The 20,438-nt window shown below is 40.5% G+C and overlaps 1 protein-coding gene across 2 annotated transcripts in view; it reads left to right on the forward strand.

The window, feature by feature from the left end:
* wdr70 (WD repeat domain 70) overlaps window positions 1-13,112 on the forward strand; it is a 112,519-nt gene extending 99,407 nt beyond the window's left edge. For both annotated transcript variants that reach the window (XM_088628713.1, XM_088628712.1), the window contains exons 16-18: window positions 3,153-3,269; window positions 6,103-6,265; window positions 11,707-13,112. In XM_088628713.1, the coding sequence (XP_088484839.1) occupies window positions 3,153-3,269; window positions 6,103-6,265; window positions 11,707-11,794 (368 nt within the window). In that variant the 3' untranslated portion in view covers window positions 11,795-13,112. The remainder of the gene's footprint in view (window positions 1-3,152; window positions 3,270-6,102; window positions 6,266-11,706) is intronic.
* The last annotated feature ends 7,326 nt before the right edge of the window (window positions 13,113-20,438 follow it).

Below are 20,438 nucleotides of genomic sequence, written 5' to 3' on the forward strand. Positions count from 1 at the left end.
GCACCGATGAGACTGCTTACTCTTCTCATGCTCGATACTGAGTAGTTCGAACCCTTTTTAACGTGGCATGGTAGTATGTCTGTCAAAAACAAATCCTGACCCACTCTAAATGTCACTTGTCTTTGTTGAGCTGCAGAGAGAATTGCCAGCCCTCAAAATCACAAGTGGTGTGCGGCCTTGGACTTTTGATTATGAATGCCTATCATGAAAATGTTTTGCCTTGTTGATGAAAATGGTACAACTACACTCATTTCCTACCGTTATTACAGTACTACAGTAAAGATAGTAATTATGATTTTCAGGTGTATTTTTCAAAACAGATTTACTATGACAACGCCTCATGAATCACTCCTGAATCCCGACCCAACAACCTGTTAGACAGGTAGTGTGACTTGATAAAACAGGTACCTTTCTTATTCTATGAATTGCCCTCATTCCTCCTCCTCCCCTGAAATGTTTCAGTTTATCATTATCTTTCTAGATAGGCGAGTTCTTTAAATGATTGTGGCAAGTGAATGATACATGTTCCTGTCCTTTCTGGAATCCTGCTTCCTACACATCGTTTTGGCAAAAGAAAGATGTGTTGTGTTGTTTAGGCAGTGCAGCGGTGAAGAAAATCACAAGTGAAGAATCTCAGCCTTTCACCCCCTGTAAATGATTGAACTAAAAAGGTTAAAAATGAATGTTAAAATTATTCCAGTTATGTTGAAGACATACAATATTTCCAGGTATGAACTTAAAGATGCAGATGATCTCTAGCAGTGACACAAGCAGTTTGTTGCACGGATGAGCATAAGTTAAATACTGAGCCATGCTGGGCAGGGTGCTACAGTACATTGGATTTTAAGAGATTAAGATTGATGCCATGATAGAATCTCTCAACTTGAGTAAAATGGCAAATCCTGCCAGGCTGAATGCCCAGTTATCAAAGATTTGTGGTCATCTTGTATTCAAAGGTGCATAAAATATATACTTCATGTTTGCTGTTAATGGGAATGTTTCCCTGGGTAGGGATTGATGAGGGTTATCCTCAAGACGTTTGTTGTTCGTGTCTTGATCTAGGTCGAGTTTGTGAAATCTGAGGATCTGTTGCAATTCACATGGATAAAGTCTCGCCTATGCTGTTGAAGGTGGTGCCACTTAATGTTTTCACAGCTGGTTTTAGTGTCATGTCTAGTGCTTGTTTGATCATTTGACATTATGTCTCCTCAGAGCTTGCTTTGCACATTGACAATCGGTAGTTGGTTGTGCTGTGTTATCTTCATGGGATAGCCACCTTTGCCTTTTTCTTTCAAGATGGAAGAGTGCGAGGGAAATACTCAAGTATGACAAACTTAAAAAAGGGTGGGGTTAGACAAGAAATTCTCAAGAAAAAGATTTTAAAAGTAGTTGGTGTTAGGTGATCCAAGAGACAAAGTATGATGTGAAGGTTAAAGCTTGGTCTAAGGTTAAAATGTCTTTTTCTGTGAAGTATCAGGGTTTGGCTGGATTAAGCTGTTCCCATGCTGTCCTGTAAAGGACTATAAAGCAGTTTGTGCCATTAGTGGAATGTGTATCGTATTAATTGGATTTTCCCTTATTCAAAGCATTTGGGCTAAAGACCATTAGTGCTCAGTTCTCTCGGGCTCTGAATTACCATGGGATGGAAATGATCGGTCATGCCAGCTGCAAGTTAAAACCAATACGTGTGAACTCACGGGCTGATGCGCCCATGTGTCAGCACTCAGTTCTGTAACACCCCACTCCAGAATGACAAGCCAGAGAAAGCCAGGCAGTGTTCCGTTTCCCCCTGTCTGTGATTATCGTTTCAGGTTAAACGATAAAGAGGTTAATGGATCAAAGAGTTTAATGATATTTAACAGGCAAAATGACAGGACAGCTTTCATCCTTCATTATACAGTAAGCTATAATTAAAAAATTACGTGATGTCACTGGAGTATAGCTTTTTTAATGGCAGCTTTCATGGATATGTGACGTATTCAAGAAGAAACGTTACATACGCTCTTGTCCCTAAGTTACTTAGCCTGAATAGAGCAGTGGAAAATTAGAGAGGGCCAGGACACAGAATGATTGCAAAAAAAGGGAAATCTGTTGCCAGTAACCTTTTTACTTAATGTACCATGTAGGTGGTGTATTGACAGTTTCTAACAAACACCATGTAGCGCAGCTTGTAGGAACAATTAGGGTTCAGAACAACAAGACACCAGCATGGAAAATTACAGCTTTCGCTCTCTGTGATCCCTGGGAGGACAAAGAACGGGGGTGGATGTTGCTATTTATTCGGCAGGTTAGAAAATGAGCAGCATCGGTGCTTTGATTAAAAAATTCAAATACAACCTGATGCTATTGGGGGGGGGGGGACAGCCCTGTGATGCAAGTGGACTGAGAAAACAAAAACCAGTAGGAACTGGCCTTACAGGCTCATGTGTGAGGCAGATTTTTTGCTTGTTCCCAGCAGTGTCATGTTATCCAGGGGGATGCTTCAACCTGGAATTGGGTGACTGGACATCTTTCTTCTCAGGCCTGTTACCAAGTTTCTGTTGCTTTCCCAGCATCTCATGTTTAGGGTGTGATGGCCAGGCGCAGGTCTTCTAGATGTCTTGCTCACCCAACTCCAGAGTTAGACCAGGGAATCCTGGACTGGCTGGTGTGCCCTGGAGGCCTGGAGTGTGGGAAATAGTCCCACTGTATAAAATGAATAGAGGGCTGCTGTGGGTCCGTGGCATCTCAAAACCCATGTTGGTTCACTTGTACACTAAATGCAAAAATTGTCCCTTTTCAGTGCCATGGGTGTACATGAAAAGGTACAAGTCATTCACCCCAGGCCAATTCGATTCCTTTCTCATATGTATTGGCTCCTGTTCTCCTCGCCATTTTTTCACCATCTGCCTGTAATTAGTTTCCACAGCCATTCAGATGGATTCAAATCCTCCTCTGAGACACAAACCTTTTAGAAACATTCCAGCACAGGCATTTGTCACATCTTGCAATGTCAGATCACTGTCAATGTTAAATCAGCATCTTCGCTGGCTGATTTACTTTATGTTTCTGCAGTTGCTGCTGGCTGTGTAGAAGATTGCAGCGCCTGGTATTTGATGAGTAAGTCAGCTTTCTAAAGCTCCCCTGAAACTTGGTTTGCTTCTGCGTTCCAGCTCATGCTCTGCCGATGTTCCGTGAGGCCCGGCAGCGCAGCACCCGGAAGCAGCTGGAGAAAGACCGGCTCGACCCAGTGAAGTCCCATAAGCCAGAGCCTCCGGTCTCAGGGCCAGGTAAGTTCTCTCACTCCTCACAGGGTGCCTCTGAACACACAGGAAATGGGTATGATACTTGTTGGCTTTAAAAAGTCTCATCCAGTGTTTCTCTAATTCACACTCACCAGATGTGGAATGGACAGTAATTTTTAATTGATAGTAATCAGTTACACTTACAGAGGTCACCATTGTGTTGAAATCCAAGTGGCTACTGCCCAGTTTCTGCCCACTCTATTCTGATAGCCCTGTGCTCAGTCTTGTATGTCTTAGTTTCCTTTTAATCATCATTTGCACTCAGCACTTTTCAATCCTAGACACCCTCTGGAACAGCTGCTTGTTTTAATTTCTTAAATCTTAAAAAAAAGAAAGCAAAGAATATTGGTTCCATTACCATACACAAAGTGAAAAGTTAAAAAACGAAATATGTTTTTTAAAAAGGTTTTTCATGGACACAAGTTAAATTCCAAAAAGAACCCGGCCATTTCAGAAGACTCCATCTTTGTGTACATTTGTCACTAGACACGAAAAATGCCTTATATCATACCAGCTGTGTGTGCATGCAGAAGGCACTGTCTTTTGTCTTTCTTTTGTGTTGGGTGGGAAAAGACATGCATGTTCTTTACCTATACATCTGTCTCTTTCTGGCCTCTCTTTCTGTCCCCTGCTCCCGGTACTCGCTCCTCCTCTCTCCCAGCCTTTGTTCTCCCGCTACTTTACCTTTGCTTACTGCCTTGTCTCTCTCACACCTGAAGAAGGCTCCACGGTCGAAACGTTGTGTTTTCTTTCTTCTTTTTTTCAGCATGGAATAAACCTATTACTTGTTCCTTATAAATATTTTGTCAGGCGTCGTTTCTGAATTTTTGACACTAGCTGCATTTCGTTCGTGTATTTGCAGTCTCTCTTTATCCTCTGTGACTGTCATCCTGTTCCTCCTTAAAATGCATAAGCCACCCTTTCAACATGTAGCACTGATTTTTATTCATAATACACACAGTTTAACGGACTTCAAAATGAACAGACAAAATCTACTGAATCTGAAATACCAGAATGCACAAATAATACAACAAGGTAAAAATAAATAACTACTTGGTCAACAGAGACTGTGTTGTCTTACAGAGGTAAATCAGTTGCTTACATGGGTTTTGTTAATGTTTCATATGCATTTGTGAATTTTATACAGTATAAAAATATACAGTACACAGTTTAAAAATTAGTCAAAGCATACACATAGCATATGATTTTGCTGTGATGGGTTGGAAACATATCTTTATTGATAAAGAAAGGAACACAGGTCTCACAATACAAAACCCAATGTTTGGAATCTTCTTAGGTTTTGGTGAAAAAAGGGAGACTATATCTGAATGAATCTTACTAATCTCCATAGTAAATGAAGATCCATTTCAATACAACTAAAGCTTGAAATTGCAAAGTGTGTTTCAAATAAGGTCACTTATGTGTAATGTGTGCAGTATTGGTGACAAGTGGTATTAAATGGAACGAATGGTATAAAACAAATGATGGTTTGTAAATCTTGACTTTAATTATGCTCATTTACCATTATTCCCCTTTATCTGCATTTCATTAGTGGTCTGATAACACTTTTTAGATGTTATAGGAGTACCATGTCTCTGGAGAGTCCATCAATCTGTCTCCTTTTTAGTCTGAAGTATGAAAGCATTGTCTCTGAATTTGGCTTCTCTCTAAACTGTAAATCCATCTAAGTGCCTGACCCATCACAGCGTGAGACACAAGCTTGATGTTAGTCAGATCCATATAAAATGTAGTTTTTACATTAAACCTCAACAACTAGAACTTTGTAACCTAACCCACTGTGCCATCAAGTGAAAAGTAGACTACAGGTATTTTGAATAAAATCCAAAATCTCAGATTTCTGTTTTATTGATGCATCTCCTTCAGAATGAGCTGGTCTTCAGTCACAGCTCCTCCTACAATTTATGATGTTTAATTTGAAGAGCAGGAATGCCAAGAACGGGAGATAAAGAGTAAAACAGGGGCATAAATGTGTTAATTAAGAAAATTGTGCTCCGCTGTATCCTCTGGACTGGTGTTTAGCTGTTTATTTGAGGTAAGGTTATGAGTGGTTATATAAGGTATATAAAGTAATACATTAGCCATTAGAGATTTTTTTTTAGTTTTTCATTGATAATTTTCACAGCTTGGAAAAGTTGTTTAAAAGTAATTATAGCTCAAATATATTAATTAGTTCCATTAATTCTAAAATGTTTCCCCCCCCCCCCCACCAACATGTAACATTTTTCTTCTGAAATCTTTTGGATGATCTAATGCAGTAATATTCATCAGCTTTTTATTTTTTTGGGAAGCGCATTTTAATTTAATAGAGCTTATAACTGTGCTATCAGTTCTGATACATACAAAATTAGAATAGGAAATAATAAATTCTTTGCAGTACAGGGTAAGCTTTTTTTCCCTAAAACTGAAGCAAATTATTGCATCCAGAGCCTGTAATATAGATATAGTGTCTTTGGATTTTTGTTTAGGGCTAAAGTACTCAAAGCTGGTATGCAACGAAATCTCATGTGTGTCTTTGATCTCACCAAAGCAATGAGTGTTACCAGAGTCCGGCAGCCCTTGGAAAGCTAAGTACCGAGTTACCAGTAAGTCCAGCCAACGGTTTTATGCCCAATAAAATCAGCAGAAATAACTCTTTTGCTCTTTTGCATTGCTTTTAAGTGATACAGTAGGTGCTCCAGGATAAATTCCCATGTGACTGGTGTTCATGTTTCGAGGCAGCAGAAGCTGTGAGATTAAGATTCAGATCCTGGACCCCTGTGTCTCAGCGTCCTGCTGGCGCTCTGTCTTGTTCCTGCAGGTCGGGGTGGGCGCGTGGGGACACACGGCGGGACGCTGTCCTCCTTCATCGTGAAAAACATTGCGCTCGATAAAACCGACGACAGCAACGCCCGAGAGGCCATACTGCGGCATGCCCAGGAGGCGTCCGAGAACCCCTACTGGGTGGCTCCAGCTTACGCCAGGTAAAGGCAGGTGTGTCGTGCTGCAGGTATATATGAGCATATACCTGTCTAGCACGATATATCTTATGCTCTTTTTACACTACTATACTACTTTTACATAATAGTCTGCTATATATATGTATATTGTGCTGGAGGTATATACCGGTCTTAAGCATGATACTGTATATCTTCAACTCTATATATTATTTATTATACCTGTACTCTTATATACGTGTCTGCTCTATACAGGTATATCGTGCTGCATGTCTTTGATGCAACAGCTTGATACACTTAATGCAAACCCACTTTATTTTGTGATTTATGGCTCAGAATTTGAACATAGGTAGTGGATCAGGTTCACAGCTTTTACAGGTAGGTACCAACGAGCTGTACAATTTGAAGAGGCAAGACTTTCCATAGTCTTCCATAGTCCATAGTCATAATCATCCTGTCGTGCCCCTGGGAGAAATTAATCTTTGGTAAAATCCAAAGAATCTTCAGCGATACACATATGAGCTTCCTTTTTTGATTTATAAACTGTAGGTGACAGCCGTAAGACCTTTGCAGTGTTATTTACACATGCCGAAATGGGTCTGATTTTTTTCTTCTGTCTTTAGTTTCCTGAAGATCGATGGTATGCTCTCGTTAAGGGTGTATTCATGAGCCAGATAACACAGGTAGTAGCTGTCCACCTCTGACACGGGAGGTAACCCAGTAAGCCACAGGCCCATTGTCCGCATTGTGAAGTCCTTGGGTTACACTCCCCGACACCTGCGATGTTCTCGACATGAATGTTTAAAAAGCTGTGCTGCGTTCAGAAGGCCGTTTGCAGTGGGCGGATTTGGTTACAGTTTCTTGTTCAAAGCTATAGCTGGAAGGAAGAACAAAAAAGACAAGCTGGCAGCCAAGGGATGGCACTAATGAAACAGAGAGAAGGAAGGAGGGGGGGTTTTTGGTTTACACCTAGGCCGGAACAGAAAATGAGAGACCCGCATCCAGCACCGCTCCCACACACAGAGACCCAAATGAGCTGAGCTATTTGGAAAAGTGCAGCAGCACAGTGTGGTATCGGGCACAGTACCAGACTACCTGCAGCTCTTTAGTGTGGAGTCATGCGCAGCACTTTGGAAAACAGAAATAGCCAAATCACATAATCATTGATGTTAAATGTTTATTGAGCAATCATTAATACCAGAGAAGTAATAAAATGACACTCTCCTCGTTTGCTTTCCCTGTTTGTATTGCATGTTTCCTGATGCCTAATTCTGTTTTATTCATTTTCCCCCTGAGTGCCTTAGTTAGTGCCTTTTAAAATGTCTGCAACTGCACGTTCAGCACTGATAGGTGTCATAAAGCCAGCTGTGCCTTGGAAGTGTGATCTTTAGTTACAGAAGTTTAGAAAACCTTTCTAACCTTTTTAGAAGTGTAATGATAATGCATTACGAGTGCTCATTTTACCCATTTAATTTAGAAATATAACACATTTTAATTTAATATTGTCTAATATTTGATTCAACAGAGCTATGCCTAATAGAGCATATCCACTCAGTAAAAGGTCACTTGAAAGATTTAGTTTTTTTCTCAGAAGTATATGGTGAAACAGAATTCTTTACTGTAGTGGGGCTGTTTCAGCTCTTCTATAATAAGAAGAACAATTGTCAGATGTCATTTCTGCTTTGAAAAAAAAAACAAAGGAAGAAATTGATGCATGACTGGCTCTAAAAGACAGGAGGTGTGAGCCTTAGTATGCCTGGTCTGCTTCATGTGGATTTTTGTTGAACGACAGCACATTATTGCCCCATTAAAGCATTGGAGCTGCCGCCCGCACTACTGTGTTTTGTGGTTTCCTTTTTTCCTCCTTTGGAGATGAGGGCAGCTGGCCAGCAGACAAGGGTTCACATGTTTGCATTTATGTGACTTGTCCGTTCTCAGGATTCTCCCTTCACAAACTCGCGTCTAGGGACTCCTTTATTCTCTGTGTGTGAATCAGAACAGATGAGTAGGTAATTAAAAGGAATGTGGCCTTTAGGCCTTGTGATGCAGATCGAACAAAACCGGAATCAGAGAACACAGAGAAGTTTCTGACCATCTGAAGGGCAGAAGCCTGAGTACCTTGCCTTTGAGGGGTGCACACAGCTTGGTACCAGTTGCTACTCGGTACTCCAGAACGCTTTCCAGTGAATCAGCCGTACTGACTGGTACTCAATGGGTTTTTAGGACTGAGTTGTTGTTTAATGTGCTCTGTTGTTGTTGATCATCCTATTGGAACAAATATTGGTCCTCTCTACGAAGGCTTAGGCAGAAAAAGTAGATGCAGAATGTAAAGCCATTTCTGTTTCAACGTGCTCTTTTACAGTGCTGCCTACCAAAAAAAGAGTGTTTCGAATCCGGCTTTTATTAAAAAATGTTGAATTGGCAGTTGTTTGTTGGTAATACCTGCTTGATCTGGAGTCGCCAGTGTGTTTTATCCCATCCTGGAGAATGACAGGGCCGTGCACGTGGTAAGGAGGTGTAGACAGACCCGCCCACCTCTGAGCCACTCAAACAGCCTAACACGTCACAGGACTGTGTCCGTCACCGACCGCGTTGAGAGCATGAAAGCACCCAGGAGGAAAAAAATCTTTGTCCGAACAATCCCACCATGCTTTTGCAAGTGCTTAGCCAAATGTGTGTCAGTGCTGAGGGAATCCCAGTTACAGTTGGCTAGTGACTTGACCCACTCTTCTTTAAGGCAAGAATAAACTAAATGTTAAAAACTATCATAAAGCTTAGTAGTAATACCATAGTTCTTAATTTGGACTTTCTCTTATCGCTTTGGGAGGTTTATATACAGCTTCCTGACCTTCATGATCTTTCCAAAGAATGGCATTTCAGCTCTCCGGTCATTAGGAGATCATGGATAAGCACTTCTTTTGTTGAAGATGCTGTTTGTTTGATGGAAGCAGTATCCTTGAGAATTTATAAGAACTTTCCAAAATGTTTGCCCCTCACATACAGTGGAGTATTTGAGCCTGTTGTGAAATGGCAGTCAAGTAACTGCCTGGAACACAGTGCACAGAAAGTATAAATAGGGTTTTTGTTTATAGACTAAGCATTCATTAATCTGAGACTTCAGACTGTAAATATTTGAATATTTTTGGACAGAACAAACACTTGCTCTGGCCAAACCTTACAAGCATACAAGTGTGCACCACACACAGCTAGCGTGTAAGGGGATGAACCAAGCTTCACTTCATGTGTCAGTGTGGAAAGAGATCAGCTCACACCCTGATAACCTCTGCTTGGTTCAATAAGCTCAAGGCTCTACTGCAAAATACAGCTTTTTCATCACACAATTGTAACTCTCAGAGAGACAGTGGCTGAATTGATATTGACCTGCCCATATAGAAAAGCAGACTCACTCCACCATCTTCTTTGTGGTTTTTGGTCATAGAACATCCTAAAATTTCTGCAGTATTCTGTGGAAAAAAATCACTCAACTGTTTAGACGTCTACTGAATGTTCCCAAAAAAATCTGTAAGTCATAATGTGGGGTTAATCTCTTTAGGCTTAGACCCGGATGGAATGTGAAAGTAAAGCTAAATGTAAATGTAAGCTGCATGATGACGGAATTTGAGTGAAACTGAAAAAATGCTTCTAAACTAAGATCTTCTAGTCATTAATCTCCCTCCGAAACGGGGACTTTTGTGTAGGTGCATAGCCCTGCATGCTGTGGCTAGAGCTGAGGTCAGTTTTATATTCCTTTGTTTCACCAGGTAAGTCAATTGAGAACAAATTCTCATTTGCTGTGGTGTCCTGGAGATGTCTATGTACAGCAAGGAATGTACTGGAGTAGCGTGAGTGAAGTGCCTGCTCAAGGGTACAACAGCATTGTCCTACCTGGAATGTGAGCCAAAGACCTGTGGGTCTGGACTCCTTAATCCTAATCAATACTGTCTGGACTGGCCAGGTAACATGTATGTCTGCTGAGAGCATGGGGCATAGCACACGTCCACAAAAGGGTCTGCTGTCTCCAAGTCATGCCATATGAAAGCAGTGTGGTCTGACACCCCATCTGCCTCCTTGGCCTTCTAGCACAATTGCAACACCGTGACGTCCACCAGGGGTCGCCAATACTGAAGTCACCACAGCACTCTTATGACACCGTTAGTACTGTACTAATGTAGGCATTGTAAGGCTTTGGCAGAGACAGAACTCGTTAACCAAATGAACCTATTGAAATTGGAATTGTCATCTTCCACTGACACTTTGCAAATGGCAGGAGCGTTGTACATGTGACAGGGTACTGTCACTCATATGAACTGTTGACGAGAGCTCCTAAGAAGGCCCAGGAGAGAGCAGATCACCTTTCAGTCACCCAGCTCCTCTGACTGTCTGCTACATGATGCTCTTCCTAACAGCAGGTCATCTGTCATCTCTTGGCTGCTTCCAAACTGGCCAGTTCTGAAAGATTAATTTGGAATCTAATTCAGTTACCTGTCCGCGTGAGCAAAAGAAATAAGAAAAGGCATTCCAATTTTGTTTCTACCACTGTCAGACAGATTTCTGTATGTTTCTCAAAAGCATGTTTTTTTCTTATTTAATTATAAGTTTGACTTATAACTAAATGACTGTAGATCAGGTAGCCAGCACTGGTGGCAGAGCAAGTCAGGTCGGCCTGCACTTAAGTGCATTTTGTGATGGTTTGTTCCAAAAGTGGCTGCAGTAATAGATGACTGGTGTCCCGAAGGCTTTTTGAGATCAATTAACTACCTATCACTCTCATTTAGGCATAGAAACCCCCCAACCAACTGACACAAATCTCAAAACCAGAGAGTGGTATAGTATACAGTATGTGGTCAGGATCAGCATGAACATTTTACTCAATATATAGCCAATCAGCCTAGATCGCTTTTTTCAGGAAGAAAAAAAAGATTTTGAAATTGATGCAGTGCTTTTTCCTGGTTCTCTTGAAATGCTTTAAGAGAGTAAAGAACAATTTTCGGTGTGGTTGGGTGAATGTGTAGATGTATATTTGAAGTTGTTGCCTTGAGTTTCACTTTTATTTTTAAACATATTTGATATCTTTCATTTTTTGTTATCGTTTGTTATGATAGACAATACTGACATAAAAGTGTTGAGTTTGTAGAAAAAAACAGACTGTATAATAGTTATGAATATGGCCTATTTTGTGTGTTTTTTTAAAGTATCTTATTACCTCTTCTGAATCACCATTTTTTCTGACGTCACCCTTTCTTGTCGGAGAATAGCACTGAAGCACTGAGTCAGGGTGTCGTGTGTCCACAGGTGACACCCTCAGTACTCCAGTGTCTACCAGTGTGCTGTCTGCCTAGCCAACAAGACGGGCATTCCTCACTGGTTCAGAAACAAAATGAGTTTCACCCATGACTCACTGAGTAACCATGCATAGATGTTTGCTTTTGTAATTATCAATAAAGAAAAAACTTAAATCTTTTTATCAGGACCCAGCCAGAGATGATCTTTGCTGAGGTGGAGTCAGAAGATGAAGAGGCCAACAAGGAGCCCGAATGGAAAAAACGCAAAATCTGAACTGTGGGCTTTCATTCCTTTTTATACACATGATGTTATACCGCTGTTGTCTTCCCGCTTCATGGAGGTCATTTTTCCCTTGGAGAAAGGATTTGTATTTTAAAATTTGTGAATTAATTTCTTATCTAATTGCTGTGTGTTCCAATACCCTTTATTTTAAGAATTGTTTTTGTTTTTTTAAAAAGGTCCCCCAGAGTAACCCCTTTTCCAGTTTTTGGAATTGCGGATTATGAAAAGAGAGGCTGAGCCTCACTGCTAGTGGCAGCATTGGAGTGAAAACCTGTCCATTTTAATTGTGAGGTGGGATTAGTGCTTTCAGTGATAACTTAAGTGTCCAACAAGAAGTGTTAAAATAGTGCTATCTGCCAACATACAGATTGTCATTTTCAGCTGTCAACCATTAAAAATCAAAACATTATTAAAAGTGGGAAGTTTAAATTGATTAAAAGTTTCCAAAGCTTTCAGTTTGAAGTTTAATGTTCATTAAAAACTGTACAGTAGAGTGAAAAACTCTACTTTTATAGCATACTGAATTGACTTAATTGTATATGTGGCAAATGTTATTTTTTCTAGATGTGTATGTCCATATTTCAGATTACCTTGTTTGCAAAAGCTCATTACAATTGTTTTTAATATTTATTTACAAACCCATTCTGCTTAAAAGGCCTGTGATCCAAAAGGAAGTGTCAATTACTCCTGCTTATGTAAATCATGTTCCATTTTTTAAATTCACATTCTCTCTTATGTAGAGTATATGTTTTTTTTCAATTGTAATCATTTGCTGCTTGTAGCTTATAGAAAGTGTTTTATTTTGCTAAGTATTTCTATTCTAGAGGCCTATGTGGTGTCCTCCTCTGACCAGGTTTGTTAGGACACAATGAAATTAGTCTGCCGAACATATTTGCTTTGCGAGTAATATCACAGACAGACACACTTTGGTGTTATATAATGAATTTTATTGTTGATTTGCTTGTGGAACACCACAAACTGCAGTCCATCCAGAAGATGTGCACCATTCCTCCAGAACTCTATAGCTGCATAGGGAATTGCCAAATGTATGGAATACTGTCTAAAAGGAATGAGGAAGATGTAAGGTGCTGGATGTGGTAATGTATTATTTAGCCTGGGTTATGGATCTGAGTTCTGGATTCATGTTTAGAGAATCTGGCTTCTGCAGATCCATGGAATGTGAAGTAGAACAGTAATTCAAATCTGTTCCTCAGGATTGTTCGGCAGATCAGTCTGTTCAGCAGCAAATATATGTGGTGGGTGAAAATGAGGTGATGCATAATATGCATAATAAAAAGTAAAGAAATGACAGCAGTTTTTTTTCCATCTTCACTTTGATTTTCAGTGAAGGTCTTAATTAACCCAGTTGGAGCTACCTCTCCTGTGAGGCACAGTTTGAAAGGATGGGCATGTGGGTGAGTGCATTCACAGGCCCCACTTCTGCCAGTGTGTGCAGTACGCTATGGGTTGTAGTGGTAAGTCGAATTGATAAACAAGCTGCCAACTTGATACTTCGGTTGGAATGAAAACCAGAAGTTGCAGATTGGGAAGCCGTGGGGTGAAGCGTTTGGCTGATGAGAAGTTCATGGAATGTCTTCCTGTTAGGTTTTGACTTAAGGGCTGGTACTGCTACTTCAGTGTCTACATTCCAGCACAGAACTAAAAGGTCGAAATTACATTGTAGCAAGACAGATTGTTTAATTATTCTCCAGACGTCCTATAGTGTAAGCAGTGCTGCCAAATCGACAGCTGAAAATGTTTTTGTTGGTTCTCCTGCATTCAAGGAACGGAAGTAAATTAGATTTTGGAGCTTTCTTGCCATTCAATGTAGTTGCATTCTAGAGACCCTTATTTTTGCTTGAAGAAAACTGCAAAATGAAACCCTTTGCTAAGGCAGAACAACTGTCAAGGAGATGTGCCATCTTCATTTCCTCATATCACTTAATACAGTTAATAACAGTCTAATGTACCAATTAAACAGGCTTCTGCTTCCTGAGGAATTCACCACTAGTGTTCTTACTCAGAATGCTTCAAACCACTGCAGTCTTTGTACCTGCCTCCTGCACAGGGTATGTGTACTGCATATATATTGTTATGGACATTTAAGTGATGCCTGTAAGTAAATCAGAGTTTACAAAGCGGTGGCCAAAATGTTTTTAATTAATCATTTAAGAAAAAATAAGGTGAAATAAACCTTGTTATGAAATGTTTAAAGAAGAAAAAATTTAATGAAGCACAGGTAAAAATAAATATTATGAAGCCTTGTTGTGCCAAAAAGGAATATTGCAATGCAAGCTAAAATGTAATATACTTTATCGTTATTACAACAGCAACAGAGAAGTAATGAATAATGTGTTTTGAAGATAGGAAAACATTTAGATCACAAAAAGGGAAATGAAGTATCATAAATAATTCACTCAGGTGTGAAAAAATTAGAAATTGAAAACATGCCTCAGGCTACAGAAAGAGGAGAATCTCTATTAAGTTACACTAGTATAGAAGAGGTCAATTGTTACAACTTCTGGAAGCGCTGAAAATGCATCTTGAGGGCAAAGCATCATAACATCAGTTATACAGTATGCCAAAGTGCTCTAGATCTCGTCTCTCGAGTACAATCTCAAAAGTCATTCAGAAAAAATATTCCTAATAGTGAGAGAGGCTGAAGTGGGATTTTGTTTCTTCAAGAACTGTATGTGATCTGTAGTACATAAACATGTATTCACTGTCAACCGTACTCCTTTCAGAGCTGCTCCTGCAGTAATCACTCAAACTGCAAACAATGTGCACATCCCTGCTTCTCTGTGTATAGATTTACCTCTTTTAAGAAATAGCACACCTGCATTGCATAGCTATTATCTTAGTTATTTGCAAAGTACCTTGTCCATCCCAGAAAATGTGAATACTGTGAATTCCTTGGGTAAAAACTACTGTACGAAGTGGATTGGTCTGTTCTAAGGATATACACACAAGTGTCCATTGCACCCAGGAAGAAATGCAAAGCTGTTTTTATTCTATTCTTTTTTATCTCACTATTTTAATTATTGCACCAAGTCACTAAGTAAGTCTGTGAGTTTGTTGCATTAAATATTTGTGCTATACAGTTAATTGTGCGGGTAGCATGATGGTGGAGCTATAAGCACTGCTGCCTCACAGCTGTGGAGTCTTGACAACCAGGGTTTCCTTCCACCTCCCAAAGACAGCCTTGCTACACTAGGTTCACTGTTTTCTCTGAATTATCTGCCTGTCCATGTCCTGTGTTGGACTGGCATCTTGTGAAGGGCTGACTCCTTCCTTGTGCCCTGTGCTTAGGGCACTGGCTCTGGGTTGCTGTGATCCTTACCAGAAGTGGCTTTGTGAGGATGGATAATTCACTGAAAACCTTCCAGCTGAATTCATCACAATGGCAAAGCAGCATGTAGCCAATCTGAGGGGCTTCCTGAACGCTGTGAGTAGTTGGGTGATTCATTGGGTAAATATCTAAAATTTGGTAATTGTAGCCACCTGGCAGTATGAGTGCCTTATACTTTTGGATCAGAAGAGAGAACTAACCATTTGCTTTTGGAGCAGCAGGGTGGTTCAAGCGATAAGATCTAGTTCACATTCAGAAGGGCAATAAAATCCATCTTCATTTTAAAAACAGAAATAACAACACACTGCTTATGTCAGAGGAGATTCCTGTCCTGTGACTCAAAGAATGTGGAAGCCCTTTCTCCTCAAGGTGACTAGGTGCCTCTTAGTCATAAGGAAAATACTTACAGTAGGTGAGTCACAGGAATTAATTTATATAGAATACCAGATTTCTAAAATAAACTCACTTCTCTCAGACAGCAGTCCCAGGAACAGTTTATAATCTGAAACAGTTTAACCTATTTTTTAGGTTGCCAGTGCATTTTGGTGTACTAGAGACAAGTGTGTCACAGACGTGAGAGGTTTTTTCCAGATTAATTTGAGACAATAAATGTTCCACGTCTGATGGTCTCTGTAGCCTGTTAACCTTCTCACATGAGAGGTTTATCCAGTTAATCTGCTAAATATAACTCATTGGTTTCTGAGGCCTTTGCTGTTTTTCAGAAAGAGGCTATCGGCATGGAGTTTCTGTGTGCTCTGTGTGTTCATGAGGATTTCCTCCAGGTGCTCCGATTTCTTCCCACAGTCCAAAGACGTACTGATAGATTAATTGGCTTCTGGGAGAACTGGACCTGGTGTGAGTGAGTGCGTGTCTGTGTGTGCCCTGTGATAGACAGGCATTCCACCCAGGGTGCATCTTACTTTGGGGCTGTTGCTTGCTGGGATAGTTTCTGGCTCCCCTGTGACCTGAAATGGAATGAAGCAGTTAGAAGATGGATGGATGAAATTTAGGTCATAATTTAGGTAAATGATTTAAAAAAAACAAACTGAATAATGTAAATCTCCATGTGCATGGTGACAAACAGGTAGACTTGAAATCAAAATTCCAGCTCTTAGGAACAGTTAGTTACGCAGCTGAGAAGTTGGAGTGCTGTCTCTCGAATCGACAAGAGCATGTGGAGCATGGAGCTGTTACCACAAAGCTGTTTATGCAAAACTGCGAGTCAGTGGCAAAGAGGTCTGTTTTGCAGTGCTGATGAAAGTATTTGAAATTAAGCAAGCAAGTCTTGTCAAACTGCGATGGATTGATGCAATATGTTACTGAATTTTGCTGCAGCAAATCGAAGGACTCTGTGCTTTTCATTTGAAAACCCTTCACCGCAAGTCTGCATGGTTTATGTTTAAGCAATTAAAAGAAAAGATTCAAAGTCCTAGATCTCTCAAGGAAAGCTTAGGAAAATTACTCCCCTCCCCCCTTCAGTTTTTCCCTGGCAGAACAGGGACTGAAAAGCACAAGAAACCTTAAAGCCAGAATCCACTGTCAATTGAAGCCAAGCTGAGATAAAATCTTAATGCAGTGGAGGTTCACCGCTGCGCCTTAATCCCAGCTGCTATTATTAACCTGTGATGTCACTATCCACAGTGTCCGTTACAGTGCTGACTGTTTGGAATAATGATGTCACACCCCACAAATGCCCACTGGAGTCACTGCCCCTCTTTAACTGGGTAATTAGCACTCTGTGGTTTGGCAGGGGTCCTGGATGAAAACCCTATATGTCAATAGTACAACTGTCGGAGGTCAAGCTCTACAATGCCCATCTCCCAGTCAGGTCACTGAACTTCTTGTTCTCAAATGAACAGAGCTACTCTGAAGCTCAATGGCGTCATGGTATATTCACAAAGCCACAAGGCGCATTGAACATATTTGACAGTGAGAAAATTTAATAGTTACTGTATAGATAACTGTACATCCTCTTTTCTTTTAAAGCTACAGGTGCCCTCACATGACAACGTTTTATTTCAGTGAAGGAATGGAAGGTTTACAGAGCCTTTTCAATGCAAACCGCTTAATTCATGCCAATGTTATTACCCTTTGGTAAAGCCACATATATAAATACTATGTATTAATTACTTCTCCTATTGTGGTGTGCGTGTGCAAGACTGTGCATGACTCTTCATTTCCTGATTGCAGGTTATTGCATTTTCAATTGTGTTGTCATAAGAACGGTTACAAACGAGGCCATGCAGCCTCTCTAACCCCTTGGGTAATTAGCAGTTAATTGATCCCGGGATCTGATCCAGGTATTTCTTGAAGAAAGCCAGGGCACTAACTTCAACAGCATAGGTGAGTAGCTTGTTCCATACTCCCACAACCCTTTGCATAAAGAACCGCCTCCTGTTCTTAGTTTTAACCTAGAATTACCACCTATAGCCTCTACATTTTGTTTCATTGTTCATTCTGAAGAAGACCACTTGAGGTTTTTGAATATTGATATCAGGTATTCTATCGCTGTCTTCTCTGTTCAAGACTAAAAAGGTCCAGTTCCTTCAGTGTAGGACATTTCCTTAGGACCTGGATGGTATCTGGTTGCTCTTCTGTGGACTGATGCCCAAGCGGCAGTATCTTGATGTAAGGAAACCAGGAAGACTAGATTATGTGCTTGGATCCTGTGGATATGAATGTGAATTTTACTTATTACTGATGCAGTGCCTCGCTGGTCTGAAATGCAATAAAGGGTTTGCTCTGGGGGTTTTGGGTTCCTCTTTCCTGAAAAGGCATTGAGACAAAGCGAGCGTGGGGCGAGTGGAGATGGTCCGGCAGGTTTCCTGGTAATTAATGTTCTTATGTAGGCTTTTCCATGAGTGATGCTATCTCTACATTACAACATTGATGCAAGCCAGAGCGGCTCAGTGGCACAGCGGTTAAGGGGATTCTGGGAAAACTGTCCCCTGGGGATACTGTGTGTGTCTGCGTCTGTCTGCCCTCGGTGGACAGGTGTCCAGTCCAGGGTTTATCCTGTCTTGCACCCGTTGCTTTTCAGAATAGGCTCTGGCTCCCTTTTGACCCTGAATTGGATGAGTTGTTTAGAAGATGGATGGATGAATAGATGATGCAAGCCAGACTAATGCTTTCTTGCAAGCACCAGGAATCTCAAATCACACCAGAGAGGGATGAGTTTGCCTGCTGTTAATTCCTTTATTCACCAGGTAAGTCAATTGAGAATTAAGTCTCGTGTACAGTGATAACCCGCAGAGCCGTGTAAACAGAAGGGTCCCTTACTCAGAGGTTTAGTTTGAGTCCACCCTGTTTCTGCTGCAGTGCTTCAGTCTGGACACACACAGGATGAGTTCAATCTTTGTCATTTTTTTAGAGAAGCAACTCATCCAAACAATCACACTATTTCAAAGACTTGTTTTCTTAATTGTTTTATTGAATTTTCTTTTTTAGGTTTTGATTCTTATCACACGTAGTTGAGTTAGAGCACTTAACATAACTTAAGGTCATAATAACTGAAGAATTGAAGGTGATATACAGATTTTACCTTTATTGAGGCGAATTTAAAACGATCTAAATGGCTATGATTGTGGTGTGTATATGCTACTATAATCCTAGAATATGTCGGTATTGCTTTTCACTGGTGGAAATATTTAACCTAAGTGCCCAGATTTACAACTGGGTGTCACTTTTCAACTTGCCATTGTTTACTGAATCCTGGGACTCTGTCCAAGTATTTAGGATAGGAGGTCATTAAGCATATGGCTGTGTGCTGTTTTAATTCACCTTCTCTGTGTCTGTCCAAAAAAATAATCCCTTATTTGTTCACAGGTCTTTTAAGACACACTTAGCCAGAACATTGTGGCATTGGTGGAAAAGTCTGTGTTTGAATGCTGGGGGTTTCACTCAGATGTGATCTTGTTCCATGTTGAACGTTTCTATAACTAAGCCTGTGCTGCACATCTGTGGTTTCTCAGAGTGTGTCCGTTAAATTGGTGATCACTATCAGGATTTCTGCTCCGACTTTAGGGCTGCTGCTCTCTACCTAGCTCCCATTTTGGGTTCAGTTCTGTTTGTTACAAATTCATGTTATTAATATGAATCAAGGTTCTTAAGGCCACACAAGGCAAAAAAATGAATTATGACTTAACGCCTCTAAGTCAGAATCCCTCCTAAACAGTTCCATGTATTTATAAATCCCAAGTTATATAGCAGGAGCTGAATATAATTTAAAAACCCAAAGGTGCAAAGAGGGCCTTCATCATATAAACCACATGTGCTGCAGGGCAGCATTTTATAAGGAGGATCTCAGCTCATTGCACCTGCTTTCCCTCTGTAGTTGTGTATGCAAGTCAGGCACGCAGTATAAACGTTTCTGTGAATGCCATGTGCATATCAAAACTTCCATCTTTCCCTGTTATTTGTATACAAGAGCATTGAGCATGTATGTCTACATTGTCATGAGTACTCTTGGCACTAGCATGGTCTCAGTGGCGCTGGTATCAGAAGAACATAACATTGCAAGTTAATGGGAACACAGACCAACCTTATTTGGCATGTTCTGTTTTTCAAGGCACTCACAAGAGGACCATCCCGAGACTCCTGCTTGTAAGGTTTCATCTTCTGAGTGTCTTCCATGGAGGCTGGACAATGTTTGTCATGCAGCTAGTTGCTACCCACATAGGTTTCGTGAAATAATTTGCTTGGTGTGCAGCAGAAGAATTTCAGATGAATGAGGGAGTGCTTGCCTTATATGATGAATAAGCAAACCAGCCTTTACATCACCTCATTTTAAAGAAGCCCTTGAGCGAGTTCCCATTGCCTGACTGTGCTCACTGTAACTGTAGCCATGGAATCAACTCAACACACAACTTGCAGCATTATGCTACTGTCACGTACGAAAACAAGCTGGTTTAGTCCGAGAGTTTCTCAGAGATGCCCCTTGGGGTAAAAATGTGCTTGCGCATTTCTAAATATACTGAAGAGGAGCTTCTTTTTTGCTGTATCCAAAGTACAACACTAGAACTGTAATACACAATTCACTCTTGAAGAGAATAGGAAGCAACCACAGGGGTTCAGTTTTTAAAATGGAATAACATAAGATGTATTTGCATACCCCACAAAAAGACACATGTGAGAAAGTACATTGTGTCTGGAATGAGGGTCCTGCTTTGCACAAAGTAGCAAGAAATTAGGGAAAAAAGTAACATTTCTTCTACTTTTGGTAATGAAATTTTACATTCCTGCTTTGACTAATGAAAATGTTGTGCAAAGGTTATAAAAAAACACCCG

This window comes from Lepisosteus platostomus, chromosome 4 (genome assembly GCF_059453375.1).
Source record: "Lepisosteus platostomus isolate fLepPlt1 chromosome 4, fLepPlt1.hap1, whole genome shotgun sequence".
In the NCBI taxonomy this organism is placed as follows: domain Eukaryota; kingdom Metazoa; phylum Chordata; class Actinopteri; order Semionotiformes; family Lepisosteidae; genus Lepisosteus; species Lepisosteus platostomus.